The sequence below is a fragment of the Condylura cristata genome, unplaced genomic scaffold (assembly GCF_000260355.1).
Source record: "Condylura cristata isolate star-nosed mole 26May11 unplaced genomic scaffold, ConCri1.0 scaffold00008, whole genome shotgun sequence".
NCBI classification, from domain to species: domain Eukaryota; kingdom Metazoa; phylum Chordata; class Mammalia; order Eulipotyphla; family Talpidae; genus Condylura; species Condylura cristata.
Window position 1 is genome coordinate 55,595,540 of NW_004567109.1, and position 24,832 is coordinate 55,620,371.

Sequence of the window (24,832 nt, forward strand, 5' to 3'; positions counted from 1 at the left end):
GTGGCTTCCTCACGTCTCCTTGTTCTCCATCCAGCTTCCTTCTCTTCTTCTCCCCTCATTCCTTCTCTCCTTTTTCTCTGCTCAGCTCCACCCTCCTTCTGGGTGGGGCAGGGAACCTGGAACTTCCCTTTTTCCTAGGGACCACCCTGTTACAATGGTACTGCAGAACCAGACCCTGTTCTCAGCCTTCTTCAGGGACAGCCTGGATAAGACACCTGCACGCCCTGGTGAATGCCAGCATCCACCTCTCCCTTCAGAACCACTGAACAATGACCAGCAGCATAAACAGAACCTTCCTGTCTAATGATCCAAAAAGTCATTACAGAAGGGCAGGAGTCCCCCCCCCCCCACATCTGCAACATGTGGCACTTAACTATTGTAATTTGGGGTTGGGGTTCTCAATATCTAATGTTCAAAACATTCTACTAGTTTACTGGCTACTTATCAAATGAGTTCCCGCACTAGCATTGCCTGTAGCCAGAAAATAACATAGTCCCTCCCTTGGTGTCAGGTGTCAAGCTTGTCACCTGAGCTAGTGAAGCATCTGAGCAGTCAGTGCACTGCATGCGCACTGGGTTCTGGCTAATGGTACACAGGGTTCCGGAAGGCGTTAAGTGTGATGTTGATGTTGGGGGAATTCCAGATCACAGCTGAAAGGATCTTGAAGTTAAGCCAACTCACTCCCAAAGAAGAGAAAAATCCAACCATGGTTTCATCTGTGAATAATTTGGGGGTTTAGGAAAGCCCATAGGATAATGGGTCAAATTGTTTTGAGCAAAATTAAAGCCTTTGAAAGTGCAGTGGAAACCAGACACAATGTGAAGGATGTCCCTCATCAGAAGAATTGCATTTGAATCATTCCTTTACATCAGGATTAATTAGAATGCAGTAGGGATTTTGTTCAATGGGTGATATAAAATATAACTTCTGTGACTGAAAGGACCAATTCCCCCCCCCAATATTTATTATAACATTCTGGCCCCCTATTTAAATGGCCTTCAGTCTCCCTTTACCAGAATTGGCCACCTTCAAATAACCAAGAACTCTGGTCCTATGTATTAAGCATCCACCACACGCCTAGCTCTGCACTAGACCCTCCCCTTATTTTATTATCTGGACCAGTTTCCAATGCTGCAATTGGAAAGGACCGTTCATAGGTTTTCCTTCTTTGCTTTCTGATTGGCCCTTGCCAGCCCAAGCTTATCTCCTTGTAGACCCTCACTGAAAGCTACAAAAAAAGAGCCAAGAGTCCAACATCCTGAATTTTTTTCCTGTCATTTCTCCTAAAACTGTAGTCATGCAGTTTGTCTCCAAAGTAACAATTTAACCTGTTGTTTTGCACCCACAAAATAAATAATACCCTGTTCGCAACAGGAAATACCATGTCTGTGTGAGCCCTATCCTACTGCATCCACAGCAGCTCCCTGTTCTCCAGCCTGTAACTTACGACACTCCACTTCTGAGTACCACATCCTGCACCTGTCAGGGTTCTTCATGGCAAATTCCAGAAACAGACTGTGAACAATATTTATAGGGAAGAGTATTTGGCAAGAAAATTGAGTAGCTTATTATTCAGAAGGCTGTAGAACCAGTTTCGGGAGTCAGGTTGGAACAAGGCAGGCCAGGCCACAGGCAAAATCATACCTCAGAGGCGGCCAGGTGAGGACCCCACCAGTGCTGCTTGAGAGCTAGGCCCTGACTGGCCCTGCTGCTTCCTCAGGCTCATCACTAATCCCCAGCATTCCTGCTACTGCAGACCACCGAGCTCTAGTGGTTGCTGCTGCCACCACCACATCTCACCACGTGTGGCCTTTCCCTGAAATCCCAGCAGACATGGCACACCCGGGGAACAAAAGAGAGAGGCCTGGTTAAGTCTAAGAGGCTCAATAGCAGAAAATTGGGCCCAACTAACCAGGGTGAGATGCAAAGCCTGGATTAGGTTGCATGCAACAGGCAGTGCCCAGCCTGTGCCTGCCCCTAGCTACAAGGGGAGTCCTAGTGAGGACTCTGGTATCTCAGCTTTGCGAGTGGGAGGTGGTGGTGTCTCCCATCAAGAGTCATAGGTGAGGCTTTCTCTACCCACACAGTGGAGTTTCACATGCTAATTAGCAACCTTCCTGTGTAAAAATCGTATCAGATGTCATCTAATTTCATAGAAAGCCCCGCAAGGGGTTTTCATAGATGTGGAAACTGAGGCTCAGCTGGACAGGGTAATCCAGATTAGCCTGGCTCCCTCAGTTCTGCATGCAAGCCAGGAGTCTGACTGCAGAACCTTCTGCCTTTCTGTGACTCCAGCCAGCTCCCGAAGGACATCTTTGCCCTCCTCTACCCTGAATACCAACAGCCCCGTCTACGGGCCCGAAGCCGCACCTCTGCACACCAAATGCCCTCTGTTTGCTATTCAGCGTGGTCTGTGTCACTGACCTTGGCCTGGACTCCCCACTGAACTTTGAGTCCAAGAGTGTAGGGGCAATGATCACACACCCCATAAACTGTGTATTCACCTACCAGGCGTGCTGTTACCTTTGTTGGCTGGCTCACCTTTGACCTGGTAAATACTGTCCTTCCAAAATTCTCATTCCTGCACTAGCTACCTGTGACTTCTAATTACTTCAGCCCTGTGCCCCTCAGAGTCCCTCACCAAAGCAACAATATTCTCTACCATGTCTGAGCATAAATGCACTCAAGTATCTTTCCATAAGAAAAACTTAAGCTCAAGGACTTAAGGTTGCTTCCTTTGCTCTTGTTCAGCATGGCCATTACCACACAAAAACCAGGGGTTAAGGGTCACTTGCCTGAAGCACATTTCTAGTTGCGTGATACATGTTCTTTGGGGGCCAACAATGAAGGGTAAAGCCCGCTTCTGGGGTGATACCCAGACAGTTTGGCACACGTCCACCTGCAGTCAAGATGGTCCACAGCCCCTGTCCATCTGTATGTTAATTTCATCTCTAAGCCTGATGAGCTTCCCAGGGGCCAGGAGAGGATATGTCCATGGAAACAAGCCGACAAGAACTTGAACCCTTGTCCTGATGCTCACCAGCTGTTCAACCTGTAAAAGTGTCTTGATCTCTCTGATGTCAGTTTCCTCCATTAGGGTTGTATGAGGATTAAAGGAAACTGTTGATAAAGCATGTGGTGCCCAGTAGGTGATCCACCCCTGCGGCTGTCGTGTTATCAGTCTCCACTTGAAACCACCTGTCACAATAGCTGTTTCATCAGTCAGGTCCATGGGCCTGCTGGATTTATCACCTTGGAGGACGATTAATATCATAATCACTGATCATTATTAATAACCACAAAAGTGACAGCAGGAACCAGTTCCCAGGAGAGGCCTGGAGCTGTGAGCTGCAGCTGTCTGGACCAGCTGGTTGGGTGGCATTGGCTGACGGCAATGCCATCGACTTGGAAATGTGACTGGAGAAAGAAGCCCAGGCCTCCTGGGAGGTGCTGTCAGCCCCAGTCTGGGCCCTATTCTCTGATCCTGCTCTGGTGATGGGGACGCTCAGCACAAAATCATCTCCCCTGCACCACAGCCCTGCTCTCTGGCCACAGAATGGGAACATTAGCCCTTTGGGAGAGAGCCCATAAGTGAATTGAATGCTTAGGAAGGGGAGAGCCATGAACAGCATGGATCTCACAGGGCCCATTCTCCATCTTCTCAAGGCTGGGGTTTCAGGCATTGCCACTGGTCTGCCTTTATCTCTCTATCTTGAGTGGCTCCATTTGAGCCATAAAAGCAGGACCTGTGGACAGCAGGGAAGAACCACTACAAATGGGTCTTGGAGTAGTTGTTCCAGGGAGCAGTATGTGCTGGGGTAGCCCAGTATCTGTTGTGATACTGTGTTGTACCCAACTCCCCAACTTTGAGCACATTCTGGAGACCCTGAGTCCCTGCCTCCTCTCTGTGAAACAGTGATGCTTCTATCCCCCAGGGCTGTTGGATGATTGAGATGTCGCAAGTAGAGCATGTTGCGATGTGAATGATGGGGCAGTGAGGGTTCACCTGGAAAAAAAAGGTCACCATGAGTGCAGCCTCCCGTGGTCTCCAGAGAACAGGAAACTCCGGGTATTTGCTGAGTGGTGGAATCCCACCACTCTCCTGGCTCCAGGGTACTCTCTAAATGTACTTGGGTGCCAATTACCCCCACGGCTTTTCTCTTGCAGCTAAACCGGAGTGACAGTGACAGCTCCACCCTGTCCAAGAAGCCGCCTTTTGTTCGAAACTCCATGGAGCGGCGCAGTGTCCGCATGAAGCGGGTAAGCGTCACCGGGAACTCATGGTGTGCCTGTGCTGCCCTCGTCTCCCCGGGCCCTGAGCACCCAGCCCCCGGGTCTGCCCGTCCCATCTCAGCCACGGGTTGAAGGGGGCAGTCTGTGAACATGATGGTGGCGGCACTTGAAATTTATGAACCGAGGCCTGTGGAGGCACCGAGGACGGTGCCGCAGGGTAAATGTGACATTATCACAACCAGTTGGGTCAGGCGTGTGCCTACTTGGCTGCCTTCCTGGAAGAAATCAAAGTCACAAAGGACTCACTAGCTCAGGAAGCGCTGGTCGCCAGTGGGCGCCTGCCTCACGCAAAACCTGATGTGCTGACAGCAGCTAAAGGTTCTGACAGCCCTCCCAGCTGGCCAACCCAGCACTGACCCAAAGCAGGCTGGTGCAAACTGTCTTCTCAGGCCAGATGGAAAGGCATCTGAAGAGGCCACTCGCTGTCTCTGCAGACCAATCTCTCCTTTCCTTATGGTAGCCTGGCTGAGGGGTAGGGTGGGGTGGCGGATAGAAGCATCTACCAGTCAGGGCTGCAGCCAATGCAGAGAGATCCTGCCTCTTTGGGCTCTCAGCACAGGCTTTGCACAGTTCCAGTGAGTTCAGAGCCAGAATGTCAGAAAGAGTGGGAGAGATGGTGCAAAGGATGAAGTCTCAGCACTATGAAGCTATGAGAAGTCACCGCAGCATGAGTTCGAGCTCAAGCCAGGGAGCTACACTTACGGCCCAGCAGACCTCTCCTGGCTCATCCCCTGCCCCTCTCAGCAGTGCATTTCAGTACATCTGCCAGTTATGCTCCCCACTGTCTCTGGTGAATCCTCTCACCACCCCATCATCTCTGGCCTACAGAGACGCATAAAAAAAAAAATCTTAAAAAAAAAAAGAGAGAGAGAGAGAGAGAACAGAACATAAATAAGCAGGGGGCCCACAGCCCATATATCACCTGCAGCCAGCCCCGTGCCCCATGGCTGACAGCCATAGTCCAGTCAGGAGCTGGCCCATTGTCTTTCATCACCCCTACCCCTAATTCTCTAGAAAGAACTAGAGAGAGCAGGAGAAGAGGGTACACAGGAAGGGAGAGAATGCCGACCACGGGAGGATGTGGCCCTAACCTCCTAGTGGTGGAAGGTGCTACCTGCCATCCAGGGTCCAGGGTCACCCTCCCACTCCTATCTGCCATGTCAGGTGGGTGCTGGGATCTCAAGAGTGTTGAGATGAAGATCCCAAGCCACATTCCAATGATGTAATCCAGGCCAGAGGGGTGGGACCCTGGAAGCTGCATTTATCAATTCCTCAGAGGATTCTAGAGCAGGTGTTCTGTGGTCCACTCCTGGAAAAACGCACCGCGAACACTCCTGCTCACTCCCTGCATTCCCTATGGCTCCCTTCCAAAGCAGGCTCCACAGAAGTTCCCCCCACTGTACCTCCTCTTCCTCATAGCACAGGGGAGCCCTTGGTGGTGGGCTCAAGCCCCATTTCCTAGTTCTGTCCTGAGGGACAAGAGAGTCCAGAGGCCGGGCCAGGGCCCTGGGCACTGCAGACCTTCCACTCGAGGTCTGAGCTGAGCCTCTGCTTCAGCATGTGCAGACAAGGTGCTAGCACACTGGTCAGAGCAGAGCATTTGTGGGTGACTCAGCTGGACTTCCTGACCCTGCTCTTTGTAAGCAGTGACTGGGCAGTTGTCACCCTGGAAGAGCTTTCAGACATCTGTACTGAGATACTTTGTGTCTGGGTCTTACAGCATTGTTTTATGTACCATTGCTCAAGTTCCTTTATTGGTTATTAAATTTTCTCTGTTACTGTAGAAGAAATCACTGCAGGTTAGGAATTTAAGCACAGCTTTAGCTGGATTCTTAGCTCAGGGTCTCCCCAAGCTGAAATCGCAGTGGTGACTGTCTGCATCCGTATCCTGGTCTGGAGGTGTGACCAGGGAAAGGTTTGCTTCCATCCTCTCTGGGGGCATTGGCAGAATTCATTTCCTTGTTAGCTGCAGGCCAAGAGCTGTTCACCCTCCTGGCGGTCACTGTCAAGTTCTTGTTGGCTGGCCCTTTCTGCAACACACATTGCTTCTGCAAAACCAGAAAGAGCTCTTCCTACAAGAAGAATTAGGGCCATTTTTTAAAAAGATTTATTTAATCATGCATAGAAGAACTGGGGTACAGACCAGAGGTATGGGGGCTAGGGGGCAAGAGGATTCACTATAGACAGAGTGAGGCAGAGCTAATGAAATACACTACTGAGGGGAGCAGCAGACGGGTCAGGAGAGGTCTGCCGTGTCATGTGAGTCAGCTCCCTGGCCCTGGGATCGAACTTATGGTCCAATGGCTGCCGACAGCTTTAACCCATTGTACCACCAGGGAGGGACCACAGGGGCCATTTTTTAAGGACTTGTCTGATTACATCTGAACCACCAGCCTCAGCTCCCTTTTGATTAACTCAAATCAGCTGATTAGTTTCTTTATCATGAGAGTGACACATGTCCCACTCACACTGAATCGGGGCAGGGGGTGCACAGGGCTTACATATTAGAGAACTTTAGGGGCCATCTTAGAATTCTGCCTAATTGCAGCCAGTTATTTTTGTTTGGTTTTTAGTTGTTCTTTTTTAATCATTACTGACTTTTATAGGAAAAATTAATGATTCTATTATTTAGGACCTTTTATATACATATAACTTTAGAAGTCAATTCAAATACAAGTTGAAAATTAGAGGGAAATTATTAGCTCAATTATTGGAAAATACCAAACTTCAAACATGGGTTAGTCCAGCAGGTAAAACAATGTCATCAAGCCTCAGCTCCCCACCCCCTTCCTTCCCCAGATTTCCCCTTAGTGGGAGAAATCAAGACTGTCCTCTCAGGGAGGGAGAACAGGCCTCATTTTTGAAGAAATGGAAGCCTGCAATGAATAAAGGAGGGTATCTAAGGTTCAGAAGATGGGGTGTGTGGGTTCAGTGGATCCAACCCCCCCCCAGTAATGGTCAAAACCATCCCCTTTCCCAGCCTTCTTCAGTCAAATCCCTGCGTGCCGAGCGCCTGATTCGCACTTCCCTGGACCTTGAGTTAGACCTACAGGCCACCAGAACCTGGCACAGCCAACTGACTCAGGAGATCTCGGTGCTGAAGCAGCTCAAAGAGCAGCTTGAACAAGCCAAGAGCCAAGGAGAGAAGGAGCTGCCGCATTGGCTACGTGAAGATGAGCGCTTCCGCCTGCTGCTGAGGATGCTGGAGAAGCGGGTGAGTGCGGCCAGGCCCAGGGCAGGCTGTCGAGGTCTCACAATCTGCTCTTGAAGCCACCAAGGAGTGAGGCCAGAGCTTTGACGAGCCCTGCAATCCTGTGGCTCACAGAGAGTGGCCACAGGTCCCTCACTCCCAGCAGCAGAGGGACCCTGTGCCCAGTAAACTGCTGTGGCTTAATGAGAAACTTCCAGGCCCTTTGGCCGGGTCTATGTGTGCAAGCCCTTATTATGCACACACATATGTGTCTGTGTGGTCCTTCAAACGTGTTGGGTACCAGATCTGTGCTGGGGTTTACACTTCAGCTGATTTTGAATCAGGCCAGGGGAAGAGGAGCCCATCAGGCCAGGGCTTTGTAGTGCCTGAGAATACAAGTCTCCTTAATGCAATTTGGTTGAGGGAGTTAGGGTTGCTCAAGCTAGAAGACATGACTTAGATGGCAGTATCTGGGTGATATTTTCCACAAGTTTGCACACAGAGGATGCCTTCACAGTGTCAAACCTTCCAGAGTGATTGTGCTGGTCCCATCAGACAGAAGGGAGGATGGCAAGTGGACTCCCAGCGCTGAAGGGTAGGACCCCTCTAGATGAGGTCACTCAGCAGGACCTCGGGGAGTCAGAACTGCAAAGCAGCAGCACTTCTACAGCCCTGGGGTTTGCCTTACCTATGATTTGCAGATATGAGGTACAGCCTTATGAGATATGTGAAGCAGGCAGGTACTAAGGAACAGCAAATCTGCTGTGTACACTATATTTAAGGCAGTTGAATGGGTAGAAATTTGAGTTTAGGACCAAACTGGCTTTAAAGCCAACAGGTCCCAGACTGTCATAAAAAAGCAAATAATACAGAACAAAAAACAGAGGCCCCCTTAACACATTTGTGTAACACCTTCCATGTTCAGATTGCCGGGAATGGCAGCGCCTTGCTAGTTCTCTGCACGCAGGCAGACAATGCAAAGTTAATGTCACAAAGTTCCAGAAATGTATGTTCTTTCTAAGCTACCACATCTACCTTTTATGTTTGTAACAGGGTTCTAAATAAAACAGAAAATTAGAGAAAGTTTTAACTTATGTCTAATTGTCTATTGCATCTGTCTTTGAGCTTCCAGGTAGCCAAGGCAAAAGTAGGTAAGATAATTAGTACATATAGTCCCTGCCATAAGAAAACATAAACTAAGAAAACCTGACCTTTGAACAGAAAAAAAAAAAAAGGTATATAGTACATCCATGACTGACAGAAAATGACCAAGTGATGATCCATCTACAGAATGGCCCCATTTGCCAAAATTCTGTATTCTTTAAATGTTTTCAAGTACATGGCACATGCATATTTTAAGGTTCTGTACAGTTTATTCTCAAAAATGTTTAACATCGGTTTGCATCAGGAGGAAAGGGTGCACTGTATCCACAGGCTCAAGCACAACTGCATGTCTTGGAATCAGATTCCAACCATTTTTACTACATTAAAAAAAATAACAAAAAAACTAAAAATCAGAAAAATGCTTTTTAAAAATGTTCTGAACACATTTGAGCCTCAGTTTCCTCGTCTGTGAGATAAAGGTCACTATAAAATCTACCTTCCTAGGGGACCCTGACAATCAGAGAAGGTAGCCACATTTTACCAGGCAGCCCTTATCTCCTTATTTCAAACAGGTTCATGCCAGTATTCAGTTACCTGGCCCCAAAGACATGTCCACTATGACAGCTGATGGGAACACTTTTCTTGGACCAAGAGGATCCCACAGTGGAACAGGAAGAGTGACAATATCTGTTCCTCAGACCTCTGGACTACAATAGACTCCTCATTTGCACTAGAACAGTCATCCGGATGCCTTAAGCACTGTCTCCTACCTCATGGCCTTGTTTTGTCCACAGATGGACCGAGCAGAGCACAAGAGTGAGCTCCAAACAGACAAGATGATGAGAGCGGCTGCCAAGGATGTGTACAGGCTCCGAGGCCAGAGCTGCAAGGAACCTCCAGAAGTGCAGTCTTTCAGGTGAGCGATGGTGCCTGGCCAGCCCGAGGGGCCTGCCTGGCCCTCTCACACCCAGCTGCCCAGACTAATTCTTTTCTGCAGTTCACTGCGTGCGCCCTGTCCTTGCTCCCTTCTCCAGCAGAACACCCATTCTCCCTGTGACAGATGTTCCTCCTTCACCACCCCCGGGCTGCAGTCTGCTGGGTTGTGGTGCTTTCCCAGGGCTGTTTTTATCTGTCCCCACACAACTCAAGCTAATTTGTTAGATCTCTTGTTCAATCAGTAAACCACCTGCTTCAGCCTTTCTTCTTAATGCCTCCATGGGGGAATTGTGGAGGATTGGCTGAATGATAAATAAGCCCTGGGGGCTGATGGAGGCTTGCAGGGCCTCCCTGGTGCTGTCTTAGCTCTGCCCAACGCCTGCCAGGATCTCAGAGAGGGGCTTTCTTGCTGTTCTGGGGCAGGTGTGTCAACAGGAGGGCCCCTAACCCCATGTTCCCTGAACTCCCCAACACAGAAGGCTTGTGATGGTCTCTCCATAAGGTACCTTATGTTGAAGCTAAAAAGCATTCCTTCTGGAATTTGTGTGACAATGTTTAGACAACTCTTCAGGTTGAACCAGTGGGGAATTGAAAACAAATACATTTGTGCCGGGGCCTTTCAACCCTGAGAAGCCTTTGATTTGGCCGGAAGGCATGTGTTCCCTCTAATGTCCCCCAAAGCCCTGGTTCTCTAGCAGGGAACATCTGCCCCTCACTTCAGAGACATTTGGCAGTGTCCGCCCACCCTTTGGGTCTTCACAGCTGGGAAGGGGCGTGAAGAGGAACTGCTACTCGTGAGCACCTCGCGATGAACTGTCGCCACCATCCAGAATCATCCCATCCCGTCTACAACTTGACATGGGAAAACCCTGCTCCAAAGTGTTGGCCTCTTTTACAGGGAGAAGATGGCATTTTTCACCCGGCCTCGGATGAATATCCCCACCCTCTCTGCAGACGATGTTTAATCGCCAGCAAAGTGTTTCTTTCGTTCCACTGACCAGGCTGTGAACAGAGACTGTGGCTAAAGTTATTTATGTGGTGTTATATGAAGGTCCCGAGTCCCAAGTCCTCTAGCGCTCTTGTTGGTGTGAAGATGAACAGATTTTTTTTTTTTTAGTTTGGGTTCTATTGTTATTAAAACAACAACAACAACAACAAAAAACCAGCATTAAAATGACAAGATTGTATAGTTTGTATATTTAGGAATGTATTTTTGAGAAAGAAAATTTAAATGAACTATAGCAGTGTTAAGTTGCTGCTCTTCTTAAAATAAAATTGTTTAGATTTTTTTTTTTTTTTGTACAGCTCTACCTTCTAGAGGTTTCACTGCAATAAGAAGTAATATCTGGGGGACGGTCATCCTCAAAGGACGTCCTGCCAATGTCACAGCACAGCTGACCTTTCCTACTTAACATATTTTGTACAATATTAAAAAATATGCACAGGAACTTTTTGGGGGATTCTGGGGTTTATCCAAGAGTCTTCATGAGCTGTGATGTGGTTCGATGTGGCCACCTGACCCAGCGTGGGCATGCGGGAGTGGTGACAGCCTGTCCATGCTGGTCTCAGATGTCCAGTGAAGCCACTGAAGCGAGTGAGGGAGGGCTGTGGAGGGCTCCTTTTGATTTTATCTCCATCAATAAATAAAGTGGCCTTTCTGAATGAATTTCCTCTCTTTTTCACTCCCCACCCCCCAACCCCAGTCTCTGCTTTTTCACTGATGTTTTTCCCTCTCTCCCTTGCAGTCATTTCCCTCTCAACTCCCTGAGTCCAGGTGACCTTTTCTCTTCTTCCCACTCCCCTGCCCCTTTGCGCAGAGCTGCTGCAGACCAGTGGAAGTCAGCCCTCAGCAAACAACTCTCAGAATCCCCTTCTCCATGAACCCTTCCTGGTGGTACAACAGGTTAAAACACAGCACTATGAGGCTACCACAGCCACTGCAACACAAGTTCGATCCCAGGCCAGGGAGGTGACCCACGTAGTGTGGCAGACCTCTCCTGACCCGCCTGCTGCTCCCCTCAGCAGTGTACTTAATCTATCTGCCTGTTCTGCTCCCCAATCTGTCTTTGGTGAATCCTCTTACCCCCTGCACCTCTGGCCTATACCCTGGTTCTGTATGCATAAATAAACAAATCTTTTTTAAAAAAATAAAGAATCCCCTTCTCCCTCCTTCCACTGACATCAGCCTGTATCACCTTCCTCAAAGGACTGGCTGTATCTACCACATCAGAAAACACTTGAAGCAGCTTGTTAAATGTATAGACTTCTGGCCCTGTCCCTAGGCCCACTGAACTCCACCTCCCCCACCAGGATGGTCCCAGAAACCTGCTGTTCTCTACATTCCCGCTTAAGTCTAATGCAGTTTGAGGATCTACAGGGAGAAGATGAAGGAAACTCAGGTGGAGACCGAGACAAAATGGTAAGGTCCTGAATCCTACAAGAGAGTCGAATAGGCCTTTCCAGGCCACCTGGGACCGTTAGGGGAGAGGTGATGGCAGGAGTGGAGACCTCTTCACCTGGCTTTGGAGACTTTCCCCCCACCTCTTCACTATAATCCTTCCCCAGCTGTTTCTGTGTAGAAGGAACGGACGGTAGTGTACAACCCACTGTTGCTCCCTTTCGTGGCTTCCAGGCTTTCCAGTGCAGGGCCTCCCTCTATCCAGTCCAGTTTCTTACCACCAACGCATGGCTTCCTCCTCCTCTATCCCAGCCAACACCAGCTTCTGATGCACCATCCCCTTCTGTGTGGGCTTCCGCTTTCTGCAAGTGACTAGTAGCATTGTCCTCCACTCACCTGGAATAGGTCCACGAGCACAAGGCTGGCATCTGTGCTGCTCCTGCCACCCCCATCCTACCCGTCTTGCAGCTTTCAGGCAGCTACTGTTCTTGTTGGCCTTGCCTTCTGTTAAGGTCACTGACAGTGAGGGAGGCAGAGCGGCCATCTCCCTGGACTTCCTGAGTAGGTCAAGGACAAGCATGGTACCAACTGAAGCCCTTCTCTGGCATTTCTCATCTGAAGGTTAAAGACTAAATTTTCTTTCTCTAAAGCTGCCTGCGGTCATGGTTCCAGCTTTTGTGGACAACCCTGCAGAGAAAAAAGAAACCACAAGAAGAGGCAGTCGGGGTATCCCTGGGGCCTTAATTAATTGACACCAGCAGTTGGCTGCACCCTCCAGTTATTTGTAGTCTGTTTGCCCAAGCAGGTCAGGTGCTTTGCAAAACTCAGCCACACCTTCATGCATAGTCAGCTCTCCTGCCAACAGTCCCTCACACCCCAGAAGCAGCAGTCTCTGAAGTGGAGCTCTACACACCCTCCTGTTGTGTGGTCAAGCTACATGTACATGGAATAAATCCTCCTGCCCGAAAGTATGTCTCTGTCACTCGATAGAGTATTTGTGGAGAAGCCCAGATTCCCCTCTGAATTGTGATCTTGAATTCTATACAAACAGTTCTCTAGCCCACCACCAGTGTGTTTCATTGTTTGCCTGGCAAGAAATTGAAATGTAAATAAATAAATTTCCATTCGTAATCATGTATGTGTCTTCTCCAGAATCTTCACGAAAGCAAAGTCCAGAAATGAGAAATGAATCTGCTCAAGACCTCTCAGATAATATGTGGCCAGAGGCCACAGGGTCTCTTAGCTTCAGTTTCTGTCTCACAGGCGTCATCACCTCATGTGAGGCCCTACTTGAAGGGACTTTGAACTTTTGGCTTTGAAGAGAGAAGTCATAAAATCCTTTGCAGGGAGGAGGACTGAGACAGAGAAAGATGGGGGGTGAGCAGGCTATGAGAATGACAAGCGATACTCACTAAAGGATCTTGGTTGTCCCTTTATCAGGCTGTTTGTCTTTTTGACAATAATTCTTTGCTATATACAAATCTTGCTGTGCCTCCCAAGAAAGCTAAGAAATAAGATCTGCCTGGTTAACTCTTCTCTGCTGATCAGACTCACAATGACCTATTACATTTCTCTTTTTTGTTTTAAATATTGATTTGTGCATACAAGAACTGGGGTACAGGCCAGAGGTACAAGGGGTGAGGGGATTCACCAGAGACAGAGTGGGGAGCAGAACAGGCTGAGGTACTGAAATATACTGTTGAGGGGAGCAGTGAGTGAGACAGGAGAGGTCTGCTGTGCCATGTGGGTCACCTCCCTGGTCTGGGATTGGAACTCATGCTGCAGTGGCTGCAGAGTGCTTCATAATGCTATGTTTTAACATCTTGTGTCCCAAGGGGTCCCTGAGCTATAACATTTCTTATTGAAGTAACTGATTTATAATATCATATAGGTCTCAGGTGTATATCATTATATCCAGCATTTATATATACTAAATAAAAGAATTGTGTGAGATAGTAGAGAGATGAGATTTGGGTTCTTGTTTGGCAGTAAAGACTTCCGATTATTCCAGTACTGCCTTGACTTACAATATTAATTTTGTTATAATTGTTTTTATTAATTAGCCAGTTGTAATATTTTTGATTTCAAGAGGATTTTCCCAATCTGGAGCAGCACTTGCTCGCCTGAGCCAGGCAGCACCTTATGAGGCTAAAGCAGCCCAGTAGGAAACTGATGGTTGCTTGAAATATTTTGTTGATCGTACAAAAAATGGGGGGTCATAACATGAGCTAGCGTGGAAATTCAGAGCATTTCCCCTCCACCCGAAATGTCAGTTGATAGAAGTTGTATAGCTTGTGTTAATTCTTCATACACTTGACCCTTTTACTTAATTTATTCCCCCCTTTCTTTCCTATAACCACTACTTTGGTCTATTTAGTTAATTCTTTGCTTTCTTTCTCTTCCACATGAGTGAAATCAGATGGTGTTTGTCTTTCTCAGACTTACTGCACAGTCCCCTCAAGGTACACCCAGATTGCTGCAAATAGCAGGATTTCATCTTTTTTTATAGTTGAGTAGTATTCCATTATTATCCATCCCACATCTTCTTAATCCACTTATCTGTCCAAAGACATTCAGGTCATTTCCAACTCTTAGCTCTTGCAACTAATGCTGCAATGAACATGGGGGTCGCATCTATATATATTTTTACATTAGTGTCTTGTTCTTCAGAAGATAAACTCACAGCAGTGGGGTACCTGGGATGACCTTTTCTTTATTCTTACCACAGGGCCTTCACAATTCCTTCTGCCTGGTATATTCTTTGTCTTCTTTCGTCCCTCTTCATAACTGCTATTCCAATCTTAGCTCAGGCTTCACCCATAGGGCACCACCCCCCACCCCCCCACTCCCAGATGGGTAACCCATCAAATTTGACCCTCCCAGAGTCACTTTTTGACACAAATGAGTAACCGGATTGATTTAATGCTTCTCTTTGCAGTAGTCTTGCTACGCCCCCTTCTCTATCAATTCCCTTTAGAACTCAGGGCTTTGAAGCAGGGACCTTGTTTGCTTCCTTTTCTTTTCAGCCTGACTCAGAGTGAGTCCTTAGTAAATATTTGCAAAATGAATGAGATTAAATGTCCAGAGGTGTACTGGCTCCTTCTGCTTTGTCATTCATTCCTTACTGGGAGAAAGGAAGGTTCAGGGTGGGACCAGGGCAATGAAGGCTATACTGCAGTGTCAAATTGTGGGCCCCTTCCTAATCCAGCTAAATACACACACACACACACACACACACCCTTCAAGCACACACACACAGACACACACCATACTGCTGCATAAAGAAGTGATGGTAATTCCTAACACTGTTTATGTTCTTTGAGGAGTCAGATTATTTACCTCTCCTGATGGCCTCAGGAGGAGCAGGCTGGGTGGGCTGACACAGGGGTGATCCTAGTTGTATCCAAGATCACATTTCTAACTGAATCCACTCCTCTACCACTCTAACATCTTCCCCTAAATCTGCACCTCCTGGGTTAATTATTGTAGTTTTCATAATTCCTCTGCCCATTTGCTAAAACTTACATCTGCTCAAATATGTATTGCTTGAATAATTGTTCCATCCCAAAGACAAAATATAGAATGTGCTTTAATATCTCTCTTCCCTCTCTTCCCCCCATATAGTAAAAATGGAAGAGGTAGCAGAAGGCATTAACAGTTCCCTTCTCCCAATGCAAGTCCCAACTCTGTGGTGTGGTGGAAACAGCCCTTGAGTCTTAGCCGTCCCCTCTGTTGGCAGGAGAGGGACTAGACTAGATCGTTTGAGTCAGAGCTCCAGAGTTGGTGACAATACTGCCAGCACCTGTACTGCCGACTGCTTGTTCCTCCTACCCCAGGTCAGATCTGGAAGGTCAGAAGGAATGTTGACCCCAAAACCCTAGCCTACAACTTGGAGCTAGGGATGCAGCCTGTCTCTTTTTAGCTGGAATCCTCCTTTCAATCTGGAATACTCTCCTTCATCCATATCATAAATGGATGAGCCAAATTCACAGCCCCCGAGTTTTGATGCAAATGCATTATACAAGAAACAGCAGGTCACATAGTAGTCCATAGCCATTGTTTAAAGGTGTGACAAGTTTTCAAAATCTCAACATTTGAAAATCTACATTGGAATATGAATTTAAAAAAACTCTGAGGGGACACAGCACAGAAAAGTTTAAAGACTGCTGCTCTAAGTACTAGGACCTAGTTCACTCTTACAGGGAAGAGTGAACAGGAAGACATGGAAATCCCTGACCTCTCAGAACATACATACCATGTTAACTGTTTATAACTAACATAAATGTCACCTTCTCAGAGGCCTTCCTGACTGGAGTCCCTACTACACCTGGCAATTAAGACTATCTGAGATTGCTGATTACTTTTTTGGCTAGTCGGTGTCTCTAGTCTACAATGTAACCTCCATGAGATCGGGGAAATTATCTGTCTTCTTTCCCGCTTCTTTTCAAGAGTCTGGAACCCTGTCTGGCATATAAATGGATATGGTAAATACTTACTGAATATATGAATAGATTTTATTGGTCCTCTGCGTATTTCACGGAAAAAGCAAACCAAAGCCCTGAAGAGAGAGAGAGATGCTAGGTAGTTGCCTCTGTCCACATCAACCCAGGCACAGAACACAAAGATGCTCTGGTCTGATTCCCCTCAGTCCCTCAGCTCTCGCCCCACAAGGATCTAAGAGCAGGGAGAGAAGGACACCACTGAACCCCCAAACCTGCCTGCTCTAAATAGGTTCTGCATCAAAACACCTAAGACTTTAATGAAAAGGAAATTTAATACAGTGAGTATACAACACAGAAGACAAAATATAATTTCTAAATCAAACACATGAAGTTACCCATCCCCTCGTGGGTAAAAGTCCACCCAAAAGGGACTGGCCCAAAGCAAGGCCTGAAAGCCCGCCACTAGACTAAAGCACCTTCTGGCCGGGACCCATGGAAAGGGGTCAGATATGGCCAAACAAGTCTGGGAGGAAAAAATCAAAATCAAAATCAATATAAACACTGCCAGAGTCAACCTTCCCACAGGTCTCTCACCCACATCTCTTTCAACAAGTCCAGGGCCAAGAAACAAACACGTTTTCTTCACTTCTCCCTTTGCTACATGTGGCTTCCTCAGGTCTCCTTCTGGCTCTCCATCCTGCTTCCTTCTTCCCCTCCAGATTCCTTCTCTCCCTTTCTCCGCTCTGCTCCATCCTCCTTCTGGGTGGGGCAGGGAATCTGGAACTTCCCCTTTTCCTGGGGACCACCCAGTTACAGTTTCCCATAATCCCCATCTTGCCAGAGACGTCCTCGAAGGGTCTCCCCGCCATGTCACCTGGATCCCGCCAGGGGGCAGCACAGAGAGATTCAACCAGCCGGCTGACCGTCGCCGGTGGGCGGGGGAAGGCTTCCGCTTCCGGGTAGAGCTGCCCGTTTCCGCTTCCGTCGAGTTGGTATGTGAGGCACTAACGGGAGGATGGACGGGCTGGTGGCTCAGTGCTCCGCGCGGCTGCTGCAGCAGGCAAGACCGCGGGCGATCAGGGGAAAGGTTTACAGGCGTGGGGACGAGACCCCGGACCCTGCCCAGACCTCGGCGGGTCGGCGTCAGCGAGACAGAGACCGCCGGGTCGCCTCGGACGCGGGTGGGGCTCCAGAAACCCGCTCGTTGCTGCCTCACGGGGACGTTCTTGTAGGGGTCGCAGTGGAAGAATCCAACCCTCGATGGCCCCTGTGACAGTGACGGAGCGGAGGGCCCCGCCCTCACAGACCTTCCCCTAAGTTAGCATCCCCGGCGGAGCCGAGCCTGGCGCTTTCAGTCCTGTCGCTCCACGGTGCCGCGTGCCCGCACGTGCGCTCCCGGTGTCCGGCACGGCGCGAGGTGGGGCGGGAGCCGTGGGTCCAGGTCTGCGCCGCCTCCGCCTCTGTCTCGGCAACGCCCAGCCGGGGGCCTCCTAGAAAGCCCCGCGGAGTGCTTCATTATCAGGCGCAAGTCTGCTCTCTGCCTCCTGGGTTGGTGGGGAAGCGGTCCCAGCTTGTGGAAGTGGGACTGCCTAAATCGGGAGGGATGAAATTAGCTTAATACTTCTCGGTACTCTCGAATCAGCTGTCACAAAGTACAAGGTGGTCAAGTCAGTTGGCAAGTTTATTACTGAGCCATATATTACTGAGCCCAGTCAACCTGGGGGGACGTAACAGCACTCTCTGGGTAGGATGGAAGTAATAGGGCTCATTTCGGACAGCTGTTTAATCAGCACTTGGGACGTACAGTATCCTCTATGGCAGTTTTCTCGGAGGTGTATGTAGTTGGCTCTTGGTGAATATTCTCAACTTTCAGGTGAGGAATCTCCCTTTGGAGATTCCTAAGTGGAAAACTTAATTTCATTCTCATTTGGCAGGTCTTAGGTATTTGAGGCAAAAGTCAGGTCTACGTCAAACGCTGGTAATAGAAAATGAGGAAATCCCTTTGTCCCAGAAAGGGCAAAAAACAGACATTTGAGCTATTTTTTAAAAATGTATTTATACATACAGAACTGGGGCACAGGCCAGAGGTGCAGGGGCAGTGAGAGGATCCACCAGAACTAGGCTGGGGAGCAGAACAAGCAGCTTGAGCAAGTACACTGCTGAGGGGAGCAGCGGGCCAGACAGGAGAGGTCTGCTGCGCCATGTGGATCACCTCCGGGGAGAGAATAGAACTGGCACAGAAGCGGCCATGGCCAGCCTCGCAGTGCTGTGCCACCAGGGAGGGCCTCTCACTGGAGCTATTTTAAATGTGACAAAAGGCATTTTCTTCCTAAAAGAGCCCCAAGTCATAAGGTTTGGAAATAAAAGGCCATTACACCTAAGTCCTTAAACTTAACCAATGTTCTCACTAAATCAGTGGTTCACTCTGGCCAAAGAAACTAGCTAGATGAGACTTACCCTATTAATCCTTATATACAAGATAATATGCAAATGCCATCAAAAGCCGAGAGAAGGAAAAATAACAGCAAATGTAAAGTTCTTTCTTCATTCCCAGCTACTGCACCCAACTCTTGTGGAGAGGCAAAATGAGGAAGTAACTTAATGGTACAATTTATCTTATTCAGGAAGTGTTTGATTTTCCTGAACTGAACAAAGTACCTTTTCTTTCTCAGGAAAAAGAGATCAAGTCTCTGACTGCTGAAATTGATCGGTTGAAAAACTGTGGCTGTTCAGAAGCTTCTGCAAATTTGGAACAGTTGCGAGAAGAAAATTTGAAGTTGAAGTATAGACTGAATATCCTTCGAAAGGTGAGTACCATCAGCTCTAATTTTATTCTGTGGTTTGAATTACTGTGTCTTATTAAAAACCCTCATTATTAAAAGATTCTGAGAATGCACCTTGAGGAATTTGAAAAGCACAAATTCATTTCCCTATATTAACAAGTCAGGAGTAAGTTGTAGGTGCATTTAATGGAAGTGTTGGTGTCCTGTCCTTTGTCAGAAGTTCAGAAATGGCTGAAATGAAACCATTGAATCACTGAAGTAGTAATTAGTAAAGCTTTATTGCTCCCACAACAGAATGTTAGTTTGCAAACCTGAGCATTCAAATCAAACATGACTGGGACTCAGGGTAGATTATTACAGAGCAGCTGATACAGTGAGAAGGCAGTGACTATTTCTTCTTCACAGTAACTGGTTTGTAATATTACAATTTTCTTAACTAATAAATTAGTCAGTGGCTACCTTATAACAACTTGGGAAAACAGTATAACTTGATCTGGAAATCCTAAGTAAAATTTAGTCTTGCAAAATAAGCTAAATTAAGCTTTGCTTGTGCAACTAAATTGGTTTTCTCTGCTCAGGAAATTTTCAAGTCTGGTCTGCATTTGCCTTTGGTTTTAATACCTTCCAAGGCCCTTTGAAATGTTTCATCATATATATTTGGCTAGATTCTGGTAGGCCCAATTGAGACATTTCTTTTAATAGTCTGTCCCCTTTTTTAAAAAAATCTTTTGAATTTTAAATAATTGCCTGTATCAACGGAAAATAACACCCATAGTCCTGTGGCCTGATTTTTTCTACAATATCACATTTGGTTGTGATTTTTTCCTATTTACTACTTCAAACTTTTTTTTTTTCTTTCATTAAGCTTGTGCTGGGTTTGTTAATGATTTTTAGACAGTATCAGTTTTGTTAAAAAATTGAGCTTTCTCAATTGAGATTTTAAAAAATGTACAAAATGATGTAAAAATAAACTTATATTATAAAAAAATTAATTAATTTAAAAAAATTGAGCTTGCTTCTGTTGGGATTTTAATTTTTTAGTCCTGTCTTTCTGGTCTGCTGATGACACATCCTAGCAATGACCTCACCCCATAATTGTTCTCCCGTGTGTATTCTCTGCTTTCAGTGGAACTGCACTGGCTTTTTATCTTTTTTTCCCTAAACTAACCACATTCACATTAGACTCTACCTACCCCACAGCCATGAAGTGTCTTATTACCTCATTGTGATCTTTTTCTGTGGTAGCTTTATCTTTGAGTCTTCTAAAAGCAAACAATTCTTTTTCTAAGAAATGTTGCCCAAAATATCTCACCTTCTGATTACTTCATATGTCATGCTTTTATACTCATATCTCAGTTATAATTATTTCATTTCCAAATATTATTAAGTGTCTAATATGAGTTAAAGGTTATGAAGGAAAAGATACTAAAGGATATGCCGCATATTCCTATACATCTTAGGATATGCCGCATATTCCTATACATCTTAGTAATGTAGGCTAGTTCTAGGGTAAAGGTAGGATAGTGCTGTCAATGTGATGAAGGAAGCATATTGGTTTATATTAGCTGAGTAAGAGCTAAACACTAGGCACAGAATACAGCTGAAAACACTCAGCCATGGAGCACTAAAGTTGCTGTGTGGGCACTCATTCACCCTCCCTTTTTCCCCCTGGCTCACTTGGGCCACATTATCTGACTCAACACTTATTATATGGTTCTCAGGAGTGCTTTCATTACCTCAGCTTAAGTCTACCTTAGGCTCTTCCCATTGAGCTGCCTTTATCTTTTTTTAAGATAAAATCTTATATTTATTCAGTACTTACTAGAAATTATAGGTGTGCCTTTCTGACAGTAATGATTTTGGGATTGCAGTTTTGAGTGTGCTCTTATTATAACTACACAGTTTGGGTCACTGGTATCTGATTCTAATTTTCTCAAAGGTGAAAATCAGGTGGCATACTTTCAAGTTTTTTAGAAGGTTTACATTGTGTTACAGCAGAAATGTTTATATCACATGTAATATAATATTTCTTAACCTAATAAAATCACTTCCCGTTTTGGGGGAGAAAAGAATTGCACATATGAAACATGCAAGAAGATACTACTCATCTAATTTGATCAAACACTAAATTGCATGGTGCAAAAATCAAGTTTATGTACATGCTCACAAAAGCACACACATGTACTTATATACCAATATCTCTATCATTAAAAAAATACAAGTTTGAGTGATTTTTAGAGTCTAGTAAATTTAATGTTCGTTATTAGAAACCTTTAGATGTGAAAAGCATACCTTTTCCTTTGTGTGTTGTTACAGACCTAATACCAGGGTTGTATCTGTCACCTTCCATTCAGAAAACTAGACTCTGAACCATGAGATTGTTTCCACAAAGCAATCAACTTATAAAAGTAGTTAGTGCTCCATAAAAAGACCTCCTAAGTGGTGAGTGTAGGAACTTTATAGGAAAGAAAGTAGTTCAAAGACATGAGGGATGTGGGGGTTTCCTTATCCTCAAATCTGAGAAGGGACCAGATTGAATGTCTAGGGACATTCAATTCCAGGATAATCGATGACTTTCCTAGAAAAGTTCCTGTTCTGTGTTATCAGTGTGGGATGGTATGCTGGTGTTCATCAAACACTGAAGTTAGCAGCAGCAACAGATGGAATAGAATATCTTGTAAATTAAGCAGCCTATGACTGGCTCTGAGGAACATGGTATAGTGAGTTAAATTAAATTACTAGGTTAAAGGTTTAGCTCAGGTCCAACAAGCACAAGTGTTCAGTCACTATTTCATGATAACCTGGAAAGTACAATGCTCAGTGTGCCAGGAATATAGCTGTGGATAAGATACCTCCACCTAGAAGACTGGTGGAAACAGATAATTTTAAGAATAAATCCAACAGAAGAATGAATAAGAACAGTTCAAAACAAGGAATAAAAATACAGAAGGACCATAAGGGCAAATGCAAAAATATATAGAAAGTGCACATCTTCAATGAATATATTCTGCTTTATAGAAAGTAGTGATCCAAGTTGGAGTTATTTAACAATAAGACAAAGCTAAGTATTTTTCTGATGATTTGATATTTCCTACTTTCTTTCATTGCATTCCTTCAGGGGTCAACATTTTTTTTTTTTTTAAAGATTATTTATTCATACAGAACTGGGGTTACAGGCCAGAGATGCGGAGGGTGAGAGGATTCACCAGGGACAGAGTGGGGAGCAGAACAGGCAGATGGACAAAGTACAGTGCTGAGGGGAGCAGCGGGAGGGTCAGGAGAGGTCTGCCTCACCATGTAGATCGCCTCCGGGGCAGGTGGGGATGAACTCATGCGGAAGTGGCTTAAGCTTCTCAGTGCTGTGCTTTAACCCTCTGCACCACCAGGGAGGGCCAGGGATCAACATTTTAATGGCAAGAATATATATATGGACCGCACCCACCCCCCTCCCCATGGCATAGTGGGTTAAAGCGCAGCACTAAAAAGCTGTCCGTAGCCACTGCGACATGAGTTCAATCCCCAACCAGGGAGGTGACCCACATGGCACAGCAGACCTCTCATGATCTGCCTGCTGCTTCAGTATTTCAGTAGATCCACCTGCTCTATTTCCCACTCTGTCTCTGGTGAGTCCTCTTACTCCCTGCACCTCTGGCCTGGATGTTAGTTCTGGTATGCATAAATAAAATAAATAATAAAAGTTAAGAAAAAGAATACACATTTTTTTCTCACCATGAGTTTTTTCACTTCCAGCATTCTATACAAAGTTAGATTGATATTACCCTGTTACTTTCTCAATGCTTTGGAGAAAAAGAAAAGATGCTTCAGTCAACTCTTTGACCCCCTACTCCAGGTTTCAGTTCTGATTAATTAAGAAAGAACTGGATATTTTTCATGTGTCTTGGATGTAGTGGGATAGGTGTGTCCTGTAATATATTTCTCACTATACCCCAGGTGTGAGAGGGCTACATTGTGAATGTATGTTACTTTTCATTCTTCTCAGGACATTTATGGGTTTCTTAAAATATTTGGGAAATTTTTTTATAATGATTTAATATTTTGTGAATATTTCCATTCTTTTCCTACAGAGTCTTCAGGCAGAAAGGAACAGACCAACCAAAAACATGATTAACATTAACAGTCGCCTACAGGAAGTTTTTGGTTGTGCCATTAAGTCTGCTTATCCAAATCTGGAAAATCCTCCTCTGATAGTAACACCAAGTCAACAGCCCAAGTTTGGGGATTATCAGTGCAATAGTGCAATGGGCATCTCTCAGGTGATTATGTTATTATGAAGCTCTCTCTCTTGGGGGTTTGACTTTCTTAAACCAGTATCATCAGTACCTATATAGATAATAACGAATTATTGTATCTTCAATGAAAATAATACTTTCATTCACAGTTCTGAAAAACTTGAGAACAAAAGGTGAATTTTTTTTTCATTGAAAACACAAATTTGAATATTCAGTTAAACTTCATATGTATTTCATTATTTAAGGGCAATAGTTGGTACAATTTTAGTACTTCTCTCATATTGTGTCCAGAATTGGCTGTTACTGGTGAGGGCTAGGAGGTGACCAATTAAGTTAGTCATTTATCATTGAGCATTCCCATCAAATATTTGTGTAACTGTGGTGTCTTTAAGGTATATTTCATTTTCAATCAATAGTTCCCAGTTTTTGATAGCTAAATTGTGTAACGTGTTTGTGGTCATTTGTGTGTCTTTGCTTTCCTTTCTTTGCTATAAAAAGGACTTATGTAAAGAGTTTAGAGTTTTTGTAGATAATTTTTATGTGTCTACATGTGGGTTAAGTAAGATTATGAGAGTACTTTTTATTAATGAAGTCTAAATATTGCATACTTTGGTGATTTGAAAATTAGAAATGTAAATATGCTGGAAGCTTTTATCTTTATTAAAAAGTTCTAGATATATGACAACTTGTTTTGAAATAAAGATCATGTAGTTTTGGTACTTTTGTATTCTTCTTGGCACTACTGATGTGTGATGTCCTTTCACAGTGCCATTGGATTTTCCTGCTTCTGCCTTGTTTATAGGTCTTATGTCAGATTTGTTAGTTTTGCATTTCTGAGTAACTTACTGAAAGCTGTCATATAATGTACCATTTTATGTTGCGTTATAGATACTCAAAACCAAGGAACAGAAAGTTAATCCAAGAGAAATTGCTGAAAATATTACCAAACACCTCCCAGACAGTGAATGTATTGAAAAAGTTGAAATTGCTGGTCCTGGTATGAATTAATTCTATCCTTCTTATGTAGTTGTATTGGAAATAAAACAAAGACATTTTACATATAAATGCAAGGGGGCCTTACATTCCTGGTGGGGCAGGGGTTAAAGTCTCAAGCTATTGCTGGCCACTGTGGCATGAGCTCCATCTCTGTCCAGGGAGGTGACCCACATGGCATGCAGAACTCTCCTGTCTTGCCACTGCTCCCTTCAACAGTGTATTTCAGTAGGTGCCTGTTCTACTTACCATTCTGCCTCTGATACATCCTCTCACCTCCTGCACCTCAGTTCTTATATGCATAAATAAATAAAAATATTTTTAAAAAATATATACATATAAATGTAGGGTTAAAACTTGTAGATTGAGGCCCTCCCTGGTAGCGCAGCGGGTTAAAGCACAGCACTAAGAAGCTAAAGCCACGTCCCCATGAGTTCGATCCC

General features: G+C 45.5%; 2 protein-coding genes and 1 long non-coding RNA gene across 5 annotated transcripts in view; 2 read left to right on the forward strand and 1 right to left on the reverse strand.

Annotated features, from left to right (window-relative positions):
- Positions 1-10,663, forward strand: part of WWC1 (WW and C2 domain containing 1) — an 83,460-nt gene extending 72,797 nt beyond the window's left edge. For both annotated transcript variants that reach the window (XM_004679193.2, XM_012722030.1), the window contains 4 exons: positions 4,168-4,260; positions 7,274-7,507; positions 9,382-9,503; positions 10,422-10,663. In XM_004679193.2, coding sequence (XP_004679250.1) covers positions 4,168-4,260; positions 7,274-7,507; positions 9,382-9,503; positions 10,422-10,488 — 516 coding nt within the window. In that variant the 3' untranslated portion in view covers positions 10,489-10,663. The remainder of the gene's footprint in view (positions 1-4,167; positions 4,261-7,273; positions 7,508-9,381; positions 9,504-10,421) is intronic.
- A 1,905-nt stretch (positions 10,664-12,568) lies between these two features.
- On the reverse strand, positions 12,569-17,062 carry LOC105853391. Its single transcript, XR_001145229.1, has 3 exons — positions 16,958-17,062; positions 16,418-16,479; positions 12,569-12,608 (listed from the first exon to the last, which is right to left on the reverse strand). It is a non-coding gene; the product is annotated as an uncharacterized LOC105853391 (long non-coding RNA).
- A 275-nt stretch (positions 17,063-17,337) lies between these two features.
- RARS (arginyl-tRNA synthetase) overlaps positions 17,338-24,832 on the forward strand; it is a 25,107-nt gene continuing 17,612 nt past the window's right edge. Inside the window, exons 1-4 of one of the 2 annotated variants that reach the window (XM_004679194.2) lie at positions 17,338-17,423; positions 19,036-19,170; positions 23,232-23,420; positions 24,285-24,393. In XM_004679194.2, coding sequence (XP_004679251.1) covers positions 17,379-17,423; positions 19,036-19,170; positions 23,232-23,420; positions 24,285-24,393 — 478 coding nt within the window. In that variant the 5' untranslated portion in view covers positions 17,338-17,378. Of the gene's footprint in view, positions 17,424-17,447; positions 17,545-19,035; positions 19,171-23,231; positions 23,421-24,284; positions 24,394-24,832 lie in introns of those variants that run through there. The other variant, XR_001145254.1, reaches the window with a different exon arrangement.